General features: G+C 43.3%; 1 protein-coding gene across 2 annotated transcripts in view; it reads left to right on the top strand.

Annotated features, from left to right (window-relative positions):
• Nucleotides 1-25,689, top strand: part of LOC128641830 (smoothelin-like protein 1) — a 141,895-nt gene that overhangs the window by 2,877 nt on the left and 113,329 nt on the right. For both annotated transcript variants that reach the window (XM_053694380.1, XM_053694379.1), the window contains exons 2-3: nucleotides 6,451-6,849; nucleotides 6,971-7,044. In XM_053694380.1, coding sequence (XP_053550355.1) covers nucleotides 6,459-6,849; nucleotides 6,971-7,044 — 465 coding nt within the window. In that variant the 5' untranslated portion in view covers nucleotides 6,451-6,458. The remainder of the gene's footprint in view (nucleotides 1-6,450; nucleotides 6,850-6,970; nucleotides 7,045-25,689) is intronic.

Raw genomic sequence — 25,689 nt, 5'->3', positions numbered from 1 at the left:
CACACACACTGTTAATCTCTATCACACACATACACTGTTAATCTCTCTCTCACACACACACTGTTAATCTCTCTCTCACACACACACTGTTAATCTCTCTCTCACACACACACACTGTTAATCTCTCTCACACACACACTGTTAATCTCTCTCTCACACACACACTGTTAATCTCTCTCTCACACACACACACTGTTAATCTCTCTCTCACACACACACTGTTAATCTCTCACACACACACTCTTAATCTCACACACACACTCTTAATCTCTCTCACACACACATGCTGTTTATCTCTCACACACACACACACACTGTTAATCTCTCTCACACACACTGTTAATCTCTCTCACACACACACACACACTGTTAATCTCTCTCTCTCACACACACTGTTAATCTCTCTCTCTCACACACACACTGTTAATCTCTCACACACACACTCTTAATCTCACACACACACTCTTAATCTCTCTCACACACACATGCTGTTAATCTCTCACACACACGCTGTTAATCTCTCACACACACGCTGTTAATCTCTCACACACGCTGTTAATCTCTCTCACACACACACTGTTAATCTCTCTCTCTCACACACACACACTGTTAGTCTCTCTCTCACACACACACTGTTAATCTCTCTATCTCTCACACACACACACACACACTGTTAATCTCTCTCACACACACACACACTGTTAATCTCTCTCACACACACACACACTGTTAATCTCTCACACACACACTCTTAATCTCACACACACACTCTTAATCTCTCTCACACACACATGCTGTTTATCTCTCACACACACGCTGTTAATCTCTCTCACACACACACACTGTTAATCTCTCTCACACACACACACTGTTAGTCTCTCTCTCACACACACACAGTTAATCTCTCATACACACACGCTGTTAAATTAATCTCTCTCACACACACTGTTAAATTAATCTCTCTCACACACACTGTTAATCTCACACACACAAACACACACTGTTAATCTTTCACACACACACACTGTTAATCTCTATCACACACATACACTGTTAATCTCTCTCTCACACACACACACTGTTAGTCTCCCTCACACACACACAGTTAATCTCTCATACACACACGCTGTTAAATGAATCTCTCTCACACACACTGTTAATATCACACACACAAACACACACTGTTAATCTCTCTCTCTCTCTCTCTCTCTCTCACTCACTCACACACACACACACACACACACAGTTAATCTCTCTCTCACACACACACAAACACACTGTTAATCTCTCTCACACACATACTGTTAATCTCTCTCTCTCTCTCACACACACACACACACACTGTTAATCTCTCACACACACTCTGTTAATCTCTCTTTCATACACACACACACACACTGTTAATCTCTCACACACACAAACTGTTTAATCTCTCACACACATACACACACTGTTAATCTCTCTCACACACACACACTGATAATCTCTCTCACACACACACTGTTTGTCTCTCTTACACACACACACAGTTAATCTCTCATAAACACACACTGTTAAATTAATCTCTCTCACATACACACTGTTAATCTCACACACACAAACACACACTTTTAATCTCTCTCTCTCACACACACTCACTGTTAATCTCTCTCTCTCTCTCAAACACATACTGTTAATCTCTCTCACACACTGTTAATCTCTCTCTCACACACACACACACACACACTGTTAATCTCTCTCTCACACACACACTGTTAATCTCTCTCACACACACACTGTTAATCTCTCTCACACACACACACACACACTGTTAATCTCTCACACACACTCTGTTAATCTCTCTCTCTCACACACACTGTTAATCTCTCTCACACACAAACTGTTAATCTCTCTCACACACACACACACACACTGTTAAACTCTCACACACACACACTGTTAATCTCTCACACACACTCTGTTAATCTCTCTCTCTCACACACACTGTTAATCTCTCTCACACACAAACTGTTAATCTCTCTCTCACACACACACACACTGTTAAACTCTCTCACACACACACTGTTAAACTCTCTCACACACACACTGTTAATCTCTCACACACACTCTGTTAATCGCTCTCACACACTCTGTTAATCGCTCTCACACACTCTGTTAATCGCTCTCACACACTCTGTTAATCGCTCTCACACACTCTGTTAATCTCTCTCACACACACTGTTAATCTCTCTCTCACACACACACACTGCTAATCTCTCACACACACTGTTAATCTCTCTCTCTCACACACACACACTGTTAATCTCTCACATACACACACACTGTTAATCTATCTCTCTCACACACACACAGTTAATCTCTCTCACACACAGACTGTTAATCTCTCTCACACACACACACACACTGTTAATCTCTCTCACACATGCTGTTAATCTTTCTCTCACACACAAGATATTAATCTCTCTCACACACGCTGTTAATCTCTCACACACACTGTTAATTTCTCTCTCACACAAACTGTTAATCTCATACACACAAACTGTTAATCTCTCTCACACACACACTGTTAATCTCTCTCACACACGCTGTTAATCTCTCACACACACAAACTGTTAATCTCTCTCTCACACACACACACACACTGTTAATCTCTATCACACACACACACTGTTAAATTAATATCTCTCACACACACACACTGTTAATCTCTCACACACACAAACTGTTAATCTCTCACACACACAAACTGTTAATCTCTCTCTCACACACACACACTGTTAATCTCACACACACACACACACTGTTAATCTCTCTCACACACACACTGTTAATCTCTCACACACACAAACTGTTAATCTCTCTCTCACACACACACTGTTAATCTCTCACACACACAAACTGTTAAAATTTTACACACACTGTTAATCTCCCTCACACACACACTGCTAATATCTCTCACACACACACTGTTAATCTCTCTCACACACACACTGTTAATCTCTCACACACACACAAACTGTTAAAATCTTACACACACATACACACTGTTAATCTCCCTCACACACACATTGTTAATATCTCTCACACACACTCTGTTAATCTCTCTCACACGCACACACTGTTAATCTCTCACACACACACACACACACACTGTTAATCTCTCTCTCACATACACACACACTGTTAATCTCTCTCTCTCACACTCTCACACACACACACACACACACTGTTAATCTCTCTCTCACACACACACACACTGTTAATCTCTCTCACACACACACACTGTTAATCTCATTCTCACACATGCTGTTAATCGCTCTCTCACACACACACACACACTGTTAATCTCTCTCTCTCACACACACTGTTAATCTCTCAAACACACACGCTGTTAATCTCTCCCAAACACACACGCTGTTAATCTCTCCCAAACACACACGCTGTTAATCTCTCTCTCACACACACATAGGGAGAATCTCAGTCACTTGGGAAGAGGGTACATTAATGTTACATAGGGGGAATCTCAGTCACTAGGGAAGAGGGTACATTAATGTTACAGAGGGGGAATCTCAGTCACTTGGGAAGAGGGTACATTAATGGTACATGGGGGGAATCTCAGTCACTTGGGAAGAGGGTACATTAATGTTACATAGGGGGAATCTCAGTCACTTGGCAAGATGATACATTAATGGTACATAGGGAGAATCTCAGTCACTTGGGAAGAAGTTACATTAATGGTACATAGGGAGAATCTCAATCACTTGGGAAGACGATATATTAATGGTACATAGGGGGAATCTCAGTCACTTGGGAAGAAGTTACATTAATGGTACATAGGGGGAATCTCAGTCACTTGGGAAGAGGGTACATTAATGTTACATAGGGGGAATCTCAGTCACTTGGGAAGAAGTTACATTAATGGTACATAGGGGGAATCTCAGTCACTTGGGAAGAGGGTACATTAATGGTACATAGGGGGAATCTCAGTCACTTGGGAAGAGGGTACATTAATGTTACATAGGGGGAATCTCAGTCACTTGGGAAGAGGGTACATTAATGTTACATAGGGGGAATCTCAGTCACTTGGGAAGAGGGTACATTAATGTTACATAGGGGGAATCTCAGTCACTTGGGAAGAGGGTACATTAATGTTACATAGGGGGAATCTCAGTCACTTGGGAAGAGGGTACATTAATGTTACATAGGGGGAATCTCAGTCACTTGGGAAGAAGTTACATTAATGGTACATAGGGAGAATCTTAGTCACTTGGGAAGAGGGTACATTAATGGTACATAGGGGGAATCTCTCTCACACACACACACACTGTTAATCGCTCTCTCATACACACACACACACACTGTTAATCTCTCAAACACACACGCTATTAATCTCTCACACACACACACGCTGTCAATCTCTCACACACACACTGTTAATTGCTCTCTCACACACACTGTTAATCTCTCACACACGCTGTTAATCTCTCACACACACTGTTAATCTCTCTCACACACTGTTAATCTCTCACACACGCTGTTAATCTCTCACACACGCTGTTAATCTCTCACACACACTGTTAATCTCTCTCACACATGCTGTTAATCTCTCACACACACTGTTAATCTCTCGCACACACACACACACACACTGTTAATCTCTATCACGCACACACTGTTGATCTCTATCACACACACACTGTTAATCTCTCTCACACACACACTGTTAATCTCTCTCTCACACACACATAGGGAGAATCTCAGTCACTTGGGAAGAGGGTACATTAATGTTACATAGGGGGAATCTCAGTCACTTTGGAAGAGGGTACATAAATGTTACATAGGGGGAATCGCAGTCACTTGGGAAGATGATACATTAATGGTACATAGGGAGAATCTCAGTCACTTGGGAAGAGGGTACATTAATGGTACATAGGGAGAATCTCAGTCACTTGGGAAGATGGTTCATTAATGGCACATAGGGGGAATCTCAGTCACTTGGGAAGACGGTACATTAATGGTACGTAGGGGGACTCTCAGTCACTTGGGAAGATGGTACATTAATGTTACATAGGGGGAATCAGTCACTTGGGAAGACAGTATATTAATGGTACATAGGGGGAATCTCAGTCACTTGGGAAAAGGGTACATTAATGTTACATAGGGGGAATCTTACTCACTTGGGAAGACGGTACATTAATGGTACATAGGGGGAATCTCAGTCACTAGTGAAGAGGGTACATTAATGGTACATAAGGAGAATCTCAGTCACTAGTGAAGACTGTACATTAATGGTACATAGGGGGAGTTTCAGTCACTTGGGAAGACGGTACATTAATGGTACATAGGGGGAATCTCAGTCACTTGGGAAGATGGTACATTAATGCTACATAGGGGAAAACTTAGTCACTTGGGAAGAGGGTACACTAATGGTACATAGGTGGAATTTCAGTCACTTGGGAAGACTGTACATTAATGGTACATAGGGGAAATCTCAGTCACTAGTGAAGACTGTACATTAATGGTACATAGGGTGAGTCTCAGTCACTTGGGAACACGGTACATTAATGTTACATAGGGGGACTCTCAGTCACTTGGGAAGATGGTACATTAATGTTACATAGGGGGAATCTCAGTCACTTGGGAAGACGGTACATTAATGGTACATAGGGGGAATCTCAGTCACTTGGGAAGACGGTACATTAATGGTACATAGGTGGAATCTCAGTCACTTGGTGAAATGGTACATTAATGGTGCATAGGGGGAATCTCAGTCACTTGGGAAGACTGTACATTAATGGTACATAGGGGAAATCTCAGTCACTAGTGAAGACTGTACATTAATGGTACATAGGGGAAATCTCAGTCACTAGTGAAGACTGTACATTAATTGTACATAGGGGGAGTCTCAGTCACTTGGGAAGACGGTACATTAATGGTACATAGGGGGGAATCTCAGTCACTTGGGAGACGGTACATTAATGGTACATAGGGGGAATCTCAGTCACTTGGGAAGACGGTACATTAATGGTACATAGGGGGAATCTCAGTCACTTGGGAAGAGGGTACATTAATGGTACATAGGTGGAATTTCAGTCACTTGGGAAGAGGGTACATTAATGGTACATAGGTGGAATCTCAGTCACTTGAGAAGATGGTACATTAATGGTACACATGGATAATCTCAGTCACTTGGGAAGATGGTACATTCATGGTACACATGGATAATCTCAGTCACTTGGGAAGAGGGAATATTAATGGTACATAGGGATAATCTCAGTCAATTGAGAGTCAGTACAGATGTGGCTTTAATTTGACCTTATCCTCTAACAATTGTCTCTTTTATTTGTTCTCATGAGTTTTTTATTCTGGAAATCTATGGGAAGTGATGTGAAGGTGAGAGGCCAAGACTTGTCATTTCAGGGATATGATACACTGTTTTCTCTTTCACAGAGTCACACATGGACCCTCCCTCACCTGCTTTGTACAAGACACACTCTTCTCCTGTATCTTCCCCCACAAGGGACACCTTTCATACCCCTTTGGGAAGCCCTGAATCAGGACTTACTCTAGGAGACCCAGGAATTTATCACAAGCAGTTGAGGAACGATGGAGGATGGCATGCCCCATTTGGCCGGGCCATAACACGGATCCATAGGGCATCCGATTCTCTTGGTGATATGCACATCCAGCTAGTGGCTCTACTAAGTCCAGGAGCCAACACAGAGAGTCCTCGGATACTGGACTCTGCTATGGGGTGGGGGGCCCGTCTGGGAGAAGTGAGAAGTGACCTGAAAGCTGGCCTGAGAGAGCTTGCAAACCTTAAAGCACAATATGTAGCAGTCAGCTCAGGTACGGTTAGGGCCCTATGCTTGCTTACCTAGCATATCTTATTCTTTACACTGAAAACCGGCACAGACCTGACATCGCTGATAATCACATGGTTTATTTGCTTTTGTTTTCTGCCTACCAGGTGAAGTTAAAAAAGCGGCAACTGAGTCCAGCCATGGGGAGGAAAACAAGAGGGACAGTTCCAGTCATAATCAGGTGAGAGAGAGAGATATGGGGGTCAAAGTTAGTCATATGAGACTGCCAATGAGTCATATGAGACTGCCAAAGAGCCAATGAGACTACCAGAGAGTCATATGAGACTGCCAGAGAGTAATTAGAGACTTCAATAGAGCCAATGAGACTGCCAGAGAGTCATATGAGACTGCCAGAGAGTCATATGAGACTGCCAGAGAGTCATATGAGACTGCAAAATAGTCATATGAGACTGTCAGAGAGTTAATAAGACTTCCAGGGAATCATATGAGACTGCCAGAGAATCATATAAGACTGCCAGAAAGTTATATGAGACCGCAAAAGAGTCATCTGAGACTGCCAGAGAGGCAATTGGACTGCTAGAGAGTCATATGAGACTGCAATAAAGTTATATGAGACTGTCAGAGAGTTAATAAGACTGCCAGAGAGTCATATGAGACTGCCAGAGAGTCACATGAGACTGACAAAGTGTCAGTGAGACTGCCAGGGAGCCTCATGAAAATGCCAGAGAGCCATATGAGACTTCCAGAGAGCCATATGAGACTGCCAGAAAGTCATATAAGACTGCCAGAGAGCCAATGAGACTGCCAGAAAGTCAATGAGACTGCCAGAGAGTTATATGAGACTACCAGAGAGTCAGTGAGACTGCCGGAGAATCATATAAAAATGACAAAGAGCCAATGAGACTGCAAGATTGTCATATGAGACTGTCAGAGAGTTAATAAGACTGCCAGAGAATCATATGAGAATGCCATAGAGTCAGTGAGACAGCCAGATGGTCAACGAGACTGTGAGAGGGTCACAAGACTTCCAGAGAGTCATATAAGACTGCAAGAGAGTCATTGAGACTGCCAGAGGATCATATGAGACTGCCAGAGAGTCATATGAGACTGCAAAAGAGTCATATGAGACTGCCAGAGAGCCAATTGGACTGCCAAAGAGTCATATGAGACTGCAAGAGAGTCATATGAGACTGCCAGAGAGTCGTATTTAACCACCAGAGAGTTATTAAGACAGCCAGAAAACTAATGAGACTGCCAGAGAGTCATATAAGACTGCCAGAAAGTCATATGAGACTGCAAAAGAGTCATATGAGACTGCCAGAGAGTCATATGAGACTGCCAGAGAGTCATATGAGACTTCCAGAAAGTCATATAAGACTGCAAAAAAGTCATATGAGACTGCCAGAGAGGCAATTGGACTGCCAGAGAGTCATATGAGACTGCCAGAGAGTCATATGAGACTGCCAGAGTCATATGAGACTGCAAAATAGTCATATGAGACTGCCAGAGAGCCAATTGGACTGCCAGAGAGTCATATAAGACTTTCAGAAAGTCATATGAGACTGCAAAAGAGTCATATGAGACTGCCAGAGAGTCATATGAGACTGCAAAAGAGCCATATGAGACTGCCAGAGAGCCAATTGGACTGCTAGAGAGTCATATAAGACTGCCAGAGAGTCATATGAGACTGCAAAATAGTCATATGAGACTGCCAGAGAGCCAATTGGACTGCCAGAGAGTCATATAAGACTGCCAGAGAATCATATGAGACTGCCAGAGAGTCATATAAGACTGCCAGAAAGTTATATGAGACTGCAAAAGAGTCATATGAGACTTCCAGAGAGGCAATTGGACTGCTAGAGAGTCATATGAGACTGCAATAAAGTTATATGAGACTGTCAGAGTTAATAAGACTGCCAGAGAGTCATATGAGACTGCCAGAGAGTCAATGAGACTGCCAGAGAGTCACATGAGACTGACAATGTGTCAGTGAGACTGCCAGGGAGCCTCGTGAAAATGCCAGAGAGTCTTATAAGACTTCCAGAGAGCCATATGAGACTGCCAGAAAGTCATATGAGACTGCCAGAGAGCCAATGAGACTGCCAGAAAGCCAATGAGACTGCCAGAAAGTCAATGAGACTGCCAGAGAGTTATATGAGACTACCAGAGAGTCAGTGAGACTGCCGGAAAATCATATAAAAATGACAAAGAGCCAATGAGACTGCAAGAGTGTCATATGAGACAGTCAGGGAGTTAATAAGACTGCCAGAGAATCATATGAGACTGCCAGAGAGTCAGTGAGACAGCCAGATGGCCAACGAGACTGCGAGAGAGTCACGAGACTGCCAGAGAGTCACATGAGACTGCCAGAAAATCAAATGAGACTGCCAGGAAAACATATGAGACTGCCAGAGAGCCAATGAGACTGCCAGAGAGTCATATGAGACTGCCAGAGAGTCATATGAGACTGCCAGAGAGTCATATGAGACTGCAAAAAAGTTATATGAGACTGTCAGAGAGTTAATAAGACTGCCAGAGAGTCATATGAGACTGCCAGATTCATATGAGACTGCCAGAGAGTCATATGCAACTGCCAGAGAGTCATATGAGATTGCCAGAGATTCAGTGAGACTGCTAGAGAGTCGTATGAAACCACCAGAGTTATTGAGACTGTCAGAGAGTCAGTGAGACAGTGAGACTTCCAGAGAGTCATATGAGACTTCCAGAGAGTCATATGAGAATGCCAGAGAGCCAATGAGACTACCAGAGAGTCATATGAGACTGCCAGAGGGTTGTTGAGACTGCTAGAGAGCCAATGAGACTGTCAGAAGTCATGTGAGACTGCCAGAGAGTTAATTGGACTGCCAGAGAGTCAATAAAAACTGCCAGTGAGTCAGTGAGACTGCCCGAAAGTCATGAGACTGCCAGAAAGTCATATGAGACTGCAAACGAGTCATATGAGACTGCCAGAGAGCCAATTGGACTTCCAGATAGTCATATGAGACTGCCAGAGAGTCATATGAGACTTTCAGAAAGTCATATGAGACTGCAAAAGAGTCATATGCGACTGCCAGAGAGCCAATTGGGCTGCCAGAGAGTCATATTAGACTGACAGAGAGTCATAAGGGACTGCCAGAGAGTCATATGAGACTACCAGAGAGTCAATGAGACTGCCAGAGAGTCAATGAGACTGCCATGGAGCCTTATGAGACTGCCAGAATGTCATATGATACTGCCAAAGAGTCATATGAGACTGCAAAAGAGTCATATGAGACTGCCAGAGAGCCAATTGGACTGCCAGATAGTCATATGAGACTGCCAGAGAGTCATATGAGACTTTCAGAAAGTCGTATGAGACTGCAAAAGAGTCATATGAGACTGCCAGAGAGCCAATTGGGCTGCCAGATAGTCATATGAGACTGCCAGAGAGTCATATGAGACTTTCAGAAAGTCATATGAGACTGCAAAAGAGTCATATGAGACTGCCAGAGAGCCAATTGGGCTGCCAGAGAGTCATATTAGACTGACAGAGAGTAATATGAGACTGCCAGAAAGTCATATGAGACTGCAAAAGAGTCATATGAGACTGCAAAAGAGTCATATGAGACTGCCAGAGAGCCAATTGGGCTGATAGAGAGTCATATTAGACTGCCAGAGAGTAATATGAGATTGCCAGAAAGTCATATGTGACTGCATAAGAGTCATATGAGACTGCCAGAGAGGCAATTGGACTGCCAGAGAGTCATATGAGACTGCCAGAGAGTAACATGAGACTGCCAGAGAGTCAGTGAGACTGCCATGGAGCCTTGTGAGACTGCCAGAATGTCATATGAGACTGCCAGAGAGTCATATGAGACTGCCAAAGGGTCAATGAGACTGCCAGAAGTCATATGAGAATGACAAGAATTCATATGAGACTGTCAGAGGGTCAATGAGACTGCCAGAGAGTCAGTGAGACTGCCAGAGAGTCACATGAGACTTCTAGAGGGTCACATTAGACTGCCAGAGAGTCACATGAGACTTCCAGAGAGTCATATGAGACTGCCAGAGAGTCAATGAGACTGCCAGAAAGTCATATTAGACTTCCATAGAGTCATATGAGACTGCAAGAGAGTCAATGAGCCTGCCAGAGTCATACGAGACTGCCAGAGATTCATACGAGACTGCCAGGAATTTAATGAGACTGACAGAGAGTTAATGAGACTGCCATAGAGTTATATGAGACTGCCAGAGAGTCAGTAAGACTGCTAGAGAGTCGTATTTAACCACCAGAGAGTTATTAAGACTGCTAGAAAACCAATGAGACTGCCAGAGAGTCATAAGACTGCCAGAAAGTCATATTAGACTGCAAAAGAGTCATATGAGACTGCCAGATAGCCAATTGGACTGCCAAAAAGTCATATGAGACTGCCAGAGAGCCAATGAGACTGCCAGAAAGCCAATAAGACTGCCAGAAAGTCAATGAGACTTTCAGAAAGTCATATGAGACTGCCAGAGAGTCATATGAGACTGCCAGAGTTTCATATGAGACTGCCAGAGAGTCATATAAGACTGCCAGAAAGTCATATGAGATTGCCAGAGAGGCAATGAGACTGCCAGAAAGTCAATGAGACTGCCAGAGAGTTATATGAGACTGCCAGAGTGTCAGTGAGACTGCCAGAGAATCATATGAAAATGCCAGAGACTGCCAGAAAGTCAATGAGACTTTCAGAAAGTCATATGAGACTGCCAGAGAGTCATATGAGACTGCCAGAGAGTCATATGAGACTGCCAGAGTTTCATATGAGACTGCCAGAAAGTCATATGAGACTGCAAAAGAGTCATGTGAGACTGCCAGAAAATCATATGTGACTGCCAGAGAGTCATATAAGACTGCCAGAAAGTTATATGAGACTGCAAAAGAGTCATCTGAGATTGCCAGAGAGGCAATTGGACTGCCAGAGAGTCATATGAGACTGCCAGAAAGTCATATGAGACTGCCAGAGAGCCAATGAGACTGCCGGAAAGCCAATGAGACTACCAGAAAGCCAATGAGACTGCCAGAGAGTCATATGAGACTGCAAGAGTATTATATGAGACTGTCAGAGAGTTAATAAGACTGCCAGAAAGTCACATGAGACTTCCAGAGAGTCATATGAGACTGCCAGAGAGTCAATGAGACTGCCAGAGAGTCAATGAGACTGCCAGAGAGTCATACGAGACTGCCAGAGATTTATACAAGACTGCCAGGTATTTAATGAGACTGCAAGAGAGTCAATGAGACTGCCAGAGAGTCATACGAGACTGCCAGAGAGTCATACGAGACTGCCAGGTATTTAATGAGACTGACAGAGAGTTAATGAGACTGCTATAGAGTCATATGAGACTGCCAGAGAGTCAGTAAGACTGCTAGAGAGTCGTATTTAACCACCAGAGAGTTATTAAGACTAAGATTACTGAAGTTATTAAGACTGCCAGAAAACCAATGAGGCTGCCAGAGAGTCATATAAGACTGCCAGAAAGTCATATGAGTATGAGACTGCAAAAGAGTCATATGAGACTGCCAGAGAGCCAATTGGACTGCCAAAGAGTCATATGAGACTGCCAGAGAGTCATATGAGACTTTCAGAAAGTCATATGAGACTGCAAAAGAGTCATATGAGACTGCCAGAGAGTCATATGAGACTGTCAGAAAGCCATATAAGACTGCAAAAGAGTCATATGAGACTGCCAGAGAGCCAATTGGACTGCCAGAGAGTCATATGCGACTGCCAGATAGTCATATAAGACTGCCAGAGAATCATATGTGACTGCCAGAGAGTCAATGAGACTGCCAGAAAGTCATATGAGACTGCCAGAGAGCCAATGAGACTGCCGGAAAGCCAATGAGACTACCAGAAAGCCAATGAGACTGCCAGAGAGTCATATGAGACTGCAAGAGTATTATATGAAACTGTCAGAGAGTTAATAAGACTGCCAGAGAGTCACATGAGACTTCCAGAGAGTCATATGAGACTGCCAGAGAGTCAATGAGACTGCCAGAGAGTCAAACGAGACTGCCAGAGACTCATACGAGACTGCCAGGTATTTAATGAGACTGCCAGGGAGTCATAGAGACTGCCAGGGATTTAATGAGACTGACAGAGAGTTAATGAGACTGCTATAGAGACATATGAGACTGCCAGAGAATCAGTAAGACTGCTAGAGAGTCGTATTTAACCACCAGAGAGTTATTAAGACTGCCAGAGATTCATATAAGACTGCCAGAAAGTCATATGAGTATGAGACTGCAAAAGAGCCATATGAGACTGCCAGAGAGTCATATGAGACTTTCAGAAAGTCATATGAGACTGCAAAAGAGTCATATGAGACTGCCAGAGAGTCATATGAGACTGCCAGAAAGCCATATAAGACTGCAAAAGAGTCATATGAGACTGCCAGAGAGCCAATTGGACTGCCAGAGAGTCATATGTGACTGCCAGATAGTCATATTAGACTGCCAGAGAGTCATATGAGACTGCCAGAGAGTCATATGAGACTTTCAGAAAGTCATATGAGAATGCAAAAGAGTCATATGAGACTGCCAGAGAATCATATGTGACTGCCAGAGAGTCATATAAGACTGCCAGAAAGTCATATGAGACTGCCAGAGAGCCAATGATACTGCCAGAGAGCCAATGAGACTGCCAGAAAGCCAATGAGACTACCAGAAAGCCAATGAGACTGCCAGAGAGTCATATGAGACTGCAAGAGTATTATATGAGACTGTCAGAGAGTTAATACGACTGCCAGAGAGTCACATGAGACTTCCAGAGAGTCATATGAGACTGCCAGAGAGTCAATGAGACTGCCAGAGAGTCAAACGAGACTGCCAGGTATTTAATGAGACTGCAAGAGAGTCAATGAGACTGCCAGAGAGTCATAGAGACTGCCAGGGATTTAATGAGACTGACAGAGAGTTAATGAGACTACAATAGAGTCATATGAGACTGCCAGAGAATCAGTAAGACTGCTAGAGAGTCGTATTTAACCACCAAAGAGTTATTAAGACTGCCAGAAAACCAATGAGACTGCCAGAGAGTCATATAAGACTGCCAGAAAGTCATATGAGTATGAGACTGCAAAAGAGTCATATGAGACTGCCAGAGAGTCATATGAGACTTTCAGAAAGTCATGAGACTGCCAGAGAGTCATGAGACTGCAAAAGAGTCATATGAGACTGCTAGAAAGCCATATAAGACTGCAAAAGAGTCATATGAGACTGCCAGAGAGCCAATTGGACTACCAGAGAGTCATATGCGACTGCCAGATAGTCTTATAAGACTGCCAGAGAGTCATATGAGACTTTCAGAAAGTCATATGAGACTGCAAAAGAGTCATATGAGACTGCCAGAGAGTCATATGAGACTGCCAGAAAGTCATATAAGACTGCAAAAGAGTCATATGAGACTGCCAGAGAGCCAATTGGACTGACAGAGAGTCATATGCGACTGTCAGAGAGTCATATGAGACTGCCAGAGAGTCATATGAGACTGCCAGAGAGCCAATTGGACTACCAGAGAGGCATATGCGACTGCCAGATAGTCATATGAGACTGCCAGAGAGTCATATGAGAATGCAAGAGAGTCATATGAAACTTTCAGAAAGTCATATGAGACTGCAAAAGAGTCATATGAGACTGCCAGAGAGTCATATGAGACTGCAAAATAGTCATATGAGACTGTCAGAGAGTTAATAAGACTTCCAGAGAATCATATGAGACTGCCAGAGAATCATATAAGACTGCCAGAGAATCATATGAGACTGCCAGAAAGTTATATGAGACTGCAAAAGAGTCATCTGAGATTGCCAGAGAGGCAATTGGACTGCCAGAGAGTCATATGAGACTGCCAGAAAGTCATATGAGACTGCCAGAGAGCCAATGAGACTGCCGGGAAAGCCAATGAGACTACCAGAAAGCCAATGAGACTGCCAGAGAGTCATATGAGACTGCAAGAGTATTATATGAGACTGTCAGAGAGTTAATAAGACTGCCAGAAAGTCACATGAGACTTCCAGAGAGTCATATGAGACTGCCAGAGAGTCAATGAGACTGCCAGATAGTCAATGAGACTGCCAGAGAGTCATATGAGACTGCCAGAGATTTATATGAGACTGCCAGGTATTTAATGAGACTGCAAGAGAGTCATACGAGACTGCCAGGTATTTAATGAGACTGACAGAGAGTTAATGAGACTGCTATAGAGTCATATGAGACTGCCAGAGAGTCAGTAAGACTGCTAGAGAGTCGTATTTAACCACCAGAGAGTTATTAAGACTAAGATTACTGAAGTTATTAAGACTGCCAGAAAACCAATGAGGCTGCCAGAGAGTCATATAAGACTGCCAGAAAGTCATATGAGTATGAGACTGCAAAAGAGTCATATGAGACTGCCAGAGAGACAATTGGACTGCCAAAGAGTCATATGAGACTGCCAGAGAGTCATATGAGACTTTCAGAAAGTCATATGAGACTGCAAAAGAGTTATATGAGACTGCCAGAGAGTCATATGAGACTGCCAGAAAGCCATATAAGACTGCAAAAGAGTCATATGAGACTGCCAGAGAGCCAATTGGACTGCCAGAGAGTCATATGCGACTGCTAGATAGTCATATAAGACTGCCAGAGAGTCATATGAGACTGCCAGAGAGTCATATGAGACTTTCAGAAAGTCATATGAGAATGCAAAAAAGTCATATGAGACTGCCAGAGAATCATATGTGACTGCCAGAGAGTCATATAAGACTGCCAGAAAGTCATATGAGACTGCCAGAGAGCCAATGAGACTGCCAGAAAGCCAATGAGACTACCAGAAAGCCAATGAGACTGCCAGAGAGTCATATGAGACTGCAAGAGTATTATATGAAACTGTCAGAGAGTTAATAAGACTGCCAGAGAGTCACATGAGACTTCCAGAGAGTCATATGAGACTGCCAGAGAGTCAATGAGACTGCCAGAGAGTCAAACGAGACTGCCAGAGATTCATACGAGACTGCCAGGTATTTAATGAGACTGCCAGGGAGTCATAGAGACTGCCAGGGATTTAATGAGACTGACAGAGAGTTAATGAGACTGCTATAGAGACATATGAGACTGCCAGAGAATCAGTAAGACTGCTAGAGAGTCGTATTTAACCACCAGAGAGTTATTAAGACTGCCAGAGATTCATATAAGACTGCCAGAAAGTCATATGAGTATGAGACTGCAAAAGAGCCATATGAGACTACCAGAGAGTCATATGAGACTGCAAAAGAGTCATATGAGACTGCCAGAAAGTCATATGAGACTGCCAGAAAGCCATATAAGACTGCAAAAGAGTCATATGAGACTGCCAGAGAGCCAATTGGACTGCCAGAGAGTCATATGCGACTGCCAGAGAGTCATATAAGACTGCCAGAGAGTCATATGAGACTGCCAGAGAGTCATATGAGACTTTCAGAAAGTCATATGAGAATGCAAAAGAGTCATATGAGACTGCCAGAGAATCATATGTGACTGCCAGAGAGTCATATAAGACTGCCAGAAAGTCATATGAGACTGCCAGAGAGCCAGTGAGACTGCCAGAAAGCCAATGAGACTGCCAGAGAGTCAATGAGACTGCCAGAGAGTCAATGAGACTGCCAGAGAGTCATACGAGACTGCCAGAGATTTATATGAGACTGCCAGGTATTTAATGAGACTGCAAGAGAGTCATACGAGACTGCCAGGTATTTAATGAGACTGACAGAGAGTTAATGAGACTGCTATAGAGTCATATGAGACTGCCAGAGAGTCAGTAAGACTGCTAGAGAGTCGTATTTAACCACCAGAGAGTTATTAAGACTAAGATTACTGAAGTTATTAAGACTGCCAGAAAACCAATGAGTCTGCCAGAGAGTCATATAAGACTGCCAGAAAGTCATATGAGTATGAGACTGCAAAAGAGTCATATGAGACTGCCAGAGAGACAATTGGACTGCCAAAGAGTCATATGAGACTGCCAGAGAGTCATATGAGACTTTCAGAAAGTCATATGAGACTGCAAAAGAGTCATATGAGACTGCCAGAGAGTCATATGAGACTGCCAGAAAAGCCATATAAGACTGCAAAAGAGTCATATGAGACTGCCAGAGAGCCAATTGGACTGCCAGAGAGTCATATGCGACTGCTAGATAGTCATATAAGACTGCCAGAGAGTCATATGAGACTGCCAGAGAGTCATATGAGACTTTCAGAAAGTCATATGAGAATGCAAAAAAGTCATATGAGACTGCCAGAGAATCATATGTGACTGCCAGAGAGTCATATAAGACTGCCAGAAAGTCATATGAGACTGCCAGAGAGCCAATGAGACTGCCAGAAAGCCAATGAGACTACCAGAAAGCCAATGAGACTGCCAGAGAGTCATATGAGACTGCAAGAGTATTATATGAAACTGTCAGAGAGTTAATAAGACTGCCAGAGAGTCACATGAGACTTCCAGAGAGTCATATGAGACTGCCAGAGAGTCAATGAGACTGCCAGAGAGTCAAACGAGACTGCCAGAGATTCATACGAGACTGCCAGGTATTTAATGAGACTGCCAGGGAGTCATAGAGACTGCCAGGATTTAATGAGACTGACAGAGAGTTAATGAGACTGCTATAGAGACATATGAGACTGCCAGAGAATCAGTAAGACTGCTAGAGAGTCGTATTTAACCACCAGAGAGTTATTAAGACTGCCAGAGATTCATATAAGACTGCCAGAAAGTCATATGAGTATGAGACTGCAAAAGAGCCATATGAGACTACCAGAGAGTCATATGAGACTTTCAGAAAGTCATATGAGACTGCAAAAGAGTCATATGAGACTGCCAGAGAGTCATATGAGACTGCCAGAAAGCCATATAAGACTGCAAAAGAGTCATATGAGACTGCCAGAGAGCAATTGGACTGCCAGAGAGTCATATGAGACTGCCAGAGAGTCATATAAGACTGCCAGAGAGTCATATGAGACTGCCAGAGAGTCATATGAGACTTTCAGAAAGTCATATGAGAATGCAAAAGAGTCATATGAGACTGCCAGAGAATCATATGTGACTGCCAGAGAGTCATATAAGACTGCCAGAAAGTCATATGAGACTGCCAGAGAGCCAGTGAGACTGCCAGAAAGCCAATGAGACTACCAGAAAGCCAATGAGACTGCCAGAGAGTCATATGAGACTGCAAGAGTATTATATGAGACTGTCAGAGAGTTAATACGACTGCCAGAGAGTCACATGAGACTTCCAGAGAGTCATATGAGACTGCCAGAGAGTCAATGAGACTGCCAGAGAGTCAAACGAGACTGCCAGAGATTCTACGAGACTGCCAGGTATTTAATGAGACTGCAAGAGAGTCAATGAGACTGCCAGAGAGTCATAGAGACTGCCAGGATTTAATGAGACTGACAGAGAGTTAATGAGACTACTATAGAGTCATATGAGACTGCCAGAGAATCAGTAAGACTGCTAGAGAGTCGTATTTAACCACCAAGAGTTATTAAGACTGCCAGAAAACCAATGAGACTGCCAGAGAGTCATATAAGACTGCCAGAAAGTCATATGAGTATGAGACTGCAAAAGAGTCATATGAGACTGCCAGAGAGTCATATGAGACTTTCAGAAAGTCATGAGACTGCAAAAGAGTCATATGAGACTGCCAGAGAGTCATATGAGACTGCTAGAAAGCCATATAGACTGCAAAAGAGTCCATATGAGACTGCCAGAGAGCCAATTGGACTACCAGAGAGTCATATGTGACTGCCAGAAGTCTTATAAGACTGCCCAGAGAGTCATATGAGAATGCCCAGAGAGTCATATGAGACTTTCAGAAAGTCATATGAGACTGCAAAAGAGTCATATGAGACTGCCAGAGGAGTCATATGAGACTGCCAGAGAGCCAATTGGACTACCAGAGAGGCATATGCGACTGCCAGATAGTCATATGAGACTGCCAGAGAGTCATATGAGAATGCAAGAGAGTCATATGAAACTTTCAGAAAGTCATATGAGACTGCAAAAGAGTCATATGAGACTGCCAGAGAGTCATATGAGACTGCCCAGAGAGTCATATGAGACTGCAAAATAGTCATATGAGACTGTCAGAGAGTTAATAAGACTTCCAGAGAATCATATGAGACTGCAAGAGAATCATATAAGACTGCCAGAGAATCATATGAGACTGCCAGAAAGTTATATGAGACTGCAAAAGAGTCATCTGAGATTGCCAGAGAGGCAATTGGACTGCCAGAGAGTCATATGAGACTGCCAGAAAGTCATATGAGACTGCCAGAGAGCCAATGAGACTGCCGGAAAGCCAATGAGACTGCCGGAAAGCCAATGAGACTGCCAGAGAGTCATATGAGACTGCAAGAGTATTATATGAGACTGTCAGAGAGTTAATAAGACTGCCAGAAAGTCACATGAGACTTCCAGAGAGTCATATGAGACTGCCAGAGAGTCAATGAGACTGCCAGAGAGTCAATGAGACTGCCAGAGAGTCATACGAGACTGCCAGAGATTTATATGAGACTGCCAGGTATTTAATGAGACTGCAAGAGAGTCATACGAGACTGCCAGGTATTTAATGAGACTGACAGAGAGTTAATGAGACTGCTATAGAGTCATATGAGACTGCCAGAGAGTCAGTAAGACTGCTAGAGAGTCGTATTTAACCACCAGAGAGTTATTAAGACTAAGATTACTGAAGTTATTAAGACTGCCAGAAAAACCAATGAGGCTGCCAGAGAGTCATATAAGACTGCCAGAAAGTCATATGAGTATGAGACTGCAAAAGAGTCATATGAGACTGCCAGAGAGCCAATTGGACTGCCAAAGAGTCATATGAGACTGCCAGAGAGTCATATGAGACTTTCAGAAAGTCATATGAGACTGCAAAAGAGTCATATGAGACTGCCAGAGAGTCATATGAGACTGTCAGAAAGCCATATAAGACTGCAAAAGAGTCATATGAGACTGCCAGAGAGCCAATTGGACTGCCAGAGAGTCATATGCGACTGCCAGATAGTCATATAAGACTGCCAGAGAGTCATATGAGACTGCCAGAGAGTCATATGAGAATGCAAAAAAGTCATATGAGACTGCCAGAGAGTCATATGAGACTGCCAGAGAGTCAATGAGACTGCCAGAAAGTCATATGAGACTGCCAGAGAGCCAATGAGACTGCCGGAAAGCCAATGAGACTACCAGAAAGCCAATGAGACTGCCAGAGAGTCATATGAGACTGCAAGAGTATTATATGAAACTGTCAGAGAGTTAATAAGACTGCCAGAGAGTCACATGAGACTTCCAGAGAGTCATATGAGACTGCCAGAGAGTCAATGAGACTGCCAGAGAGTCAAACGAGACTGCCAGAGACTCATACGAGACTGCCAGGTATTTAATGAGACTGCCAGGGAGTCATAGAGACTGCCAGGGATTTAATGAGACTGACAGAGAGTTAATGAGACTGCTATAGAGACATATGAGACTGCCAGAGAATCAGTAAGACTGCTAGAGAGTCGTATTTAACCACCAGAGAGTTATTAAGACTGCCAGAGATTCATATAAGACTGCCAGAAAGTCATATGAGTATGAGACTGCAAAAGAGCCATATGAGACTGCCAGAGAGTCATATGAGACTTTCAGAAAGTCATATGAGACTGCAAAAGAGTCATATGAGACTGCCAGAGAGTCATATGAGACTGCCAGAAAGCCATATAAGACTGCAAAAGAGTCATATGAGACTGCCAGAGAGCCAATTGGACTGCCAGAGAGTCATATGTGACTGCCAGATAGTCATATAAGACTGCCAGAGAGTCATATGAGACTGCCAGAGAGTCATATGAGACTTTCAGAAAGTCATATGAGAATGCAAAAGAGTCATATGAGACTGCCAGAGAATCATATGTGACTGCCAGAGAGTCATATAAGACTGCCAGAAAGTCATATGAGACTGCCAGAGAGCCAATGATACTGCCAGAGAGCCAATGAGACTGCCAGAAAGCCAATGAGACTACCAGAAAGCCAATGAGACTGCCAGAGAGTCATATGAGACTGCAAGAGTATTATATGAGACTGTCAGAGAGTTAATACGACTGCCAGAGAGTCACATGAGACTTCCAGAGAGTCATATGAGACTGCCAGAGAGTCAATGAGACTGCCAGAGAGTCAAACGAGACTGTCAGGTATTTAATGAGACTGCAAGAGAGTCAATGAGACTGCCAGAGAGTCATAGAGACTGCCAGGGATTTAATGAGACTGACAGAGAGTTAATGAGACTACAATAGAGTCATATGAGACTGCCAGAGAATCAGTAAGACTGCTAGAGAGTCGTATTTAACCACCAAAGAGTTATTAAGACTGCCAGAAAACCAATGAGACTGCCAGAGAGTCATATAAGACTGCCAGAAAGTCATATGAGTATGAGACTGCAAAGAGTCATATGAGACTGCCAGAGAGTCATATGAGACTTTCAGAAAGTCATGAGACTGCCAGAGAGTCATGAGACTGCAAAAGAGTCATATGAGACTGCTAGAAAGCCATATAAGACTGCAAAAGAGTCATATGAGACTGCCAGAGAGCCAATTGGACTACCAGAGAGTCATATGCGACTGCCAGATAGTCTTATAAGACTGCCAGAGAGTCATATGAGACTTTCAGAAAGTCATATGAGACTGCAAAAGAGTCATATGAGACTGCCAGAGAGTCATATGAGACTGCCAGAAAGTCATATAAGACTGCAAAAGAGTCATATGAGACTGCCAGAGAGCCAATTGGACTGACAGAGAGTCATATGCGACTGTCAGAGAGTCATATGAGACTGCCAGAGAGTCATATGAGACTGCCAGAGAGCCAATTGGACTACCAGAGAGGCATATGCGACTGCCAGATAGTCATATGAGACTGCCAGAGAGTCATATGAGAATGCAAGAGAGTCATATGAAACTTTCAGAAAGTCATATGAGACTGCAAAAGAGTCATATGAGACTGCCAGAGAGTCATATGAGACTGCAAAATAGTCATATGAGACTGTCAGAGAGTTAATAAGACTTCCAGAGAATCATATGAGACTGCCAGAGAATCATATAAGACTGCCAGAGAATCATATGAGACTGCCAGAAAGTTATATGAGACTGCAAAAGAGTCATCTGAGATTGCCAGAGAGGCAATTGGACTGCCAGAGAGTCATATGAGACTGCCAGAAAGTCATATGAGACTGCCAGAGAGCCAATGAGACTGCCGGAAAGCCAATGAGACTACCAGAAAGCCAATGAGACTGCCAGAGAGTCATATGAGACTGCAAGAGTATTATATGAGACTGTCAGAGAGTTAATAAGACTGCCAGAAAGTCACATGAGACTTCCAGAGAGTCATATGAGACTGCCAGAGAGTCAATGAGACTGCCAGAGAGTCAATGAGACTGCCAGAGAGTCATATGAGACTGCCAGAGATTTATATGAGACTGCCAGGTATTTAATGAGACTGCAAGAGAGTCATACGAGACTGCCAGGTATTTAATGAGACTGACAGAGAGTTAATGAGACTGCTATAGAGTCATATGAGACTGCCAGAGAGTCAGTAAGACTGCTAGAGAGTCGTATTTAACCACCAGAGAGTTATTAAGACTAAGATTACTGAAGTTATTAAGACTGCCAGAAAACCAATGAGGCTGCCAGAGAGTCATATAAGACTGCCAGAAAGTCATATGAGTATGAGACTGCAAAAGAGTCATATGAGACTGCCAGAGAGACAATTGGACTGCCAAAGAGTCATATGAGACTGCCAGAGAGTCATATGAGACTTTCAGAAAGTCATATGAGACTGCAAAAGAGTTATATGAGACTGCCAGAGAGTCATATGAGACTGCCAGAAAGCCATATAAGACTGCAAAAGAGTCATATGAGACTGCCAGAGAGCCAATTGGACTGCCAGAGAGTCATATGCGACTGCTAGATAGTCATATAAGACTGCCAGAGAGTCATATGAGACTGCCAGAGAGTCATATGAGACTTTCAGAAAGTCATATGAGAATGCAAAAAAGTCATATGAGACTGCCAGAGAATCATATGTGACTGCCAGAGAGTCATATAAGACTGCCAGAAAGTCATATGAGACTGCCAGAGAGCCAATGAGACTGCCAGAAAGCCAATGAGACTACCAGAAAGCCAATGAGACTGCCAGAGAGTCATATGAGACTGCAAGAGTATTATATGAAACTGTCAGAGAGTTAATAAGACTGCCAGAGAGTCACATGAGACTTCCAGAGAGTCATATGAGACTGCCAGAGAGTCAATGAGACTGCCAGAGAGTCAAACGAGACTGCCAGAGATTCATACGAGACTGCCAGGTATTTAATGAGACTGCCAGGGAGTCATAGAGACTGCCAGGGATTTAATGAGACTGACAGAGAGTTAATGAGACTGCTATAGAGACATATGAGACTGCCAGAGAATCAGTAAGACTGCTAGAGAGTCGTATTTAACCACCAGAGAGTTATTAAGACTGCCAGAGATTCATATAAGACTGCCAGAAAGTCATATGAGTATGAGACTGCAAAAGAGCCATATGAGACTACCAGAGAGTCATATGAGACTGCAAAAGAGTCATATGAGACTGCCAGAGAGTCATATGAGACTGCCAGAAAGCCATATAAGACTGCAAAAGAGTCATATGAGACTGCCAGAGAGCCAATTGGACTGCCAGAGAGTCATATGCGACTGCCAGAGAGTCATATAAGACTGCCAGAGAGTCATATGAGACTGCCAGAGAGTCATATGAGACTTTCAGAAAGTCATATGAGAATGCAAAAGAGTCATATGAGACTGCCAGAGAATCATATGTGACTGCCAGAGAGTCATATAAGACTGCCAGAAAGTCATATGAGACTGCCAGAGAGCCAGTGAGACTGCCAGAAAGCCAATGAGACTGCCAGAGAGTCAATGAGACTGCCAGAGAGTCAATGAGACTGCCAGAGAGTCATACGAGACTGCCAGAGATTTATATGAGACTGCCAGGTATTTAATGAGACTGCAAGAGAGTCATACGAGACTGCCAGGTATTTAATGAGACTGACAGAGAGTTAATGAGACTGCTATAGAGTCATATGAGACTGCCAGAGAGTCAGTAAGACTGCTAGAGAGTCGTATTTAACCACCAGAGAGTTATTAAGACTAAGATTACTGAAGTTATTAAGACTGCCAGAAAACCAATGAGGCTGCCAGAGAGTCATATAAGACTGCCAGAAAGTCATATGAGTATGAGACTGCAAAAGAGTCATATGAGACTGCCAGAGAGACAATTGGACTGCCAAAGAGTCATATGAGACTGCCAGAGAGTCATATGAGACTTTCAGAAAGTCATATGAGACTGCAAAAGAGTCATATGAGACTGCCAGAGAGTCATATGAGACTGCCAGAAAGCCATATAAGACTGCAAAAGAGTCATATGAGACTGCCAGAGAGCCAATTGGACTGCCAGAGAGTCATATGCGACTGCTAGATAGTCATATAAGACTGCCAGAGAGTCATATGAGACTGCCAGAGAGTCATATGAGACTTTCAGAAAGTCATATGAGAATGCAAAAAAGTCATATGAGACTGCCAGAGAATCATATGTGACTGCCAGAGAGTCATATAAGACTGCCAGAAAGTCATATGAGACTGCCAGAGAGCCAATGAGACTGCCAGAAAGCCAATGAGACTACCAGAAAGCCAATGAGACTGCCAGAGAGTCATATGAGACTGCAAGAGTATTATATGAAACTGTCAGAGAGATAATAAGACTGCCAGAGAGTCACATGAGACTTCCAGAGAGTCATATGAGACTGCCAGAGAGTCAATGAGACTGCCAGAGAGTCAAACGAGACTGCCAGAGATTCATACGAGACTGCCAGGTATTTAATGAGACTGCCAGGGAGTCATAGAGACTGCCAGGGATTTAATGAGACTGACAGAGAGTTAATGAGACTGCTATAGAGACATATGAGACTGCCAGAGAATCAGTAAGACTGCGAGAGAGTCGTATTTAACCACCAGAGAGTTATTAAGACTGCCAGAGATTCATATAAGACTGCCAGAAAGTCATATGAGTATGAGACTGCAAAAGAGCCATATGAGACTACCAGAGAGTCATATGAGACTTTCAGAAAGTCATATGAGACTGCAAAAGAGTCATATGAGACTGCCAGAGAGTCATATGAGACTGCCAGAAAGCCATATAAGACTGCAAAAGAGTCATATGAGACTGCCAGAGAGCCAATTGGACTGCCAGAGAGTCATATGCGACTGCCAGAGAGTCATATAAGACTGCCAGAGAGTCATATGAGACTGCCAGAGAGTCATATGAGACTTTCAGAAAGTCATATGAGAATGCAAAAGAGTCATATGAGACTGCCAGAGAATCATATGTGACTGCCAGAGAGTCATATAAGACTGCCAGAAAGTCATATGAGACTGCCAGAGAGCCAGTGAGACTGCCAGAAAGCCAATGAGACTACCAGAAAGCCAATGAGACTGCCAGAGAGTCATATGAGACTGCAAGAGTATTATATGAGACTGTCAGAGAGTTAATACGACTGCCAGAGAGTCACATGAGACTTCCAGAGAGTCATATGAGACTGCCAGAGAGTCAATGAGACTGCCAGAGAGTCAAACGAGACTGCCAGAGATTCATACGAGACTGCCAGGTATTTAATGAGACTGCAAGAGAGTCATTGAGACTGCCAGAGAGTCATAGAGACTGCCAGGGATTTAATGAGACTGACAGAGAGTTAATGAGACTACTATAGAGTCATATGAGACTGCCAGAGAATCAGTAAGACTGCTAGAGAGTCGTATTTAACCACC

This window comes from Bombina bombina, chromosome 11 (genome assembly GCF_027579735.1).
Source record: "Bombina bombina isolate aBomBom1 chromosome 11, aBomBom1.pri, whole genome shotgun sequence".
In the NCBI taxonomy this organism is placed as follows: Eukaryota; Metazoa; Chordata; class Amphibia; order Anura; family Bombinatoridae; genus Bombina; species Bombina bombina.
Note: the sequence above shows the minus strand (reverse complement) of the source record. Positions and strands in the feature narration are given on the sequence as shown.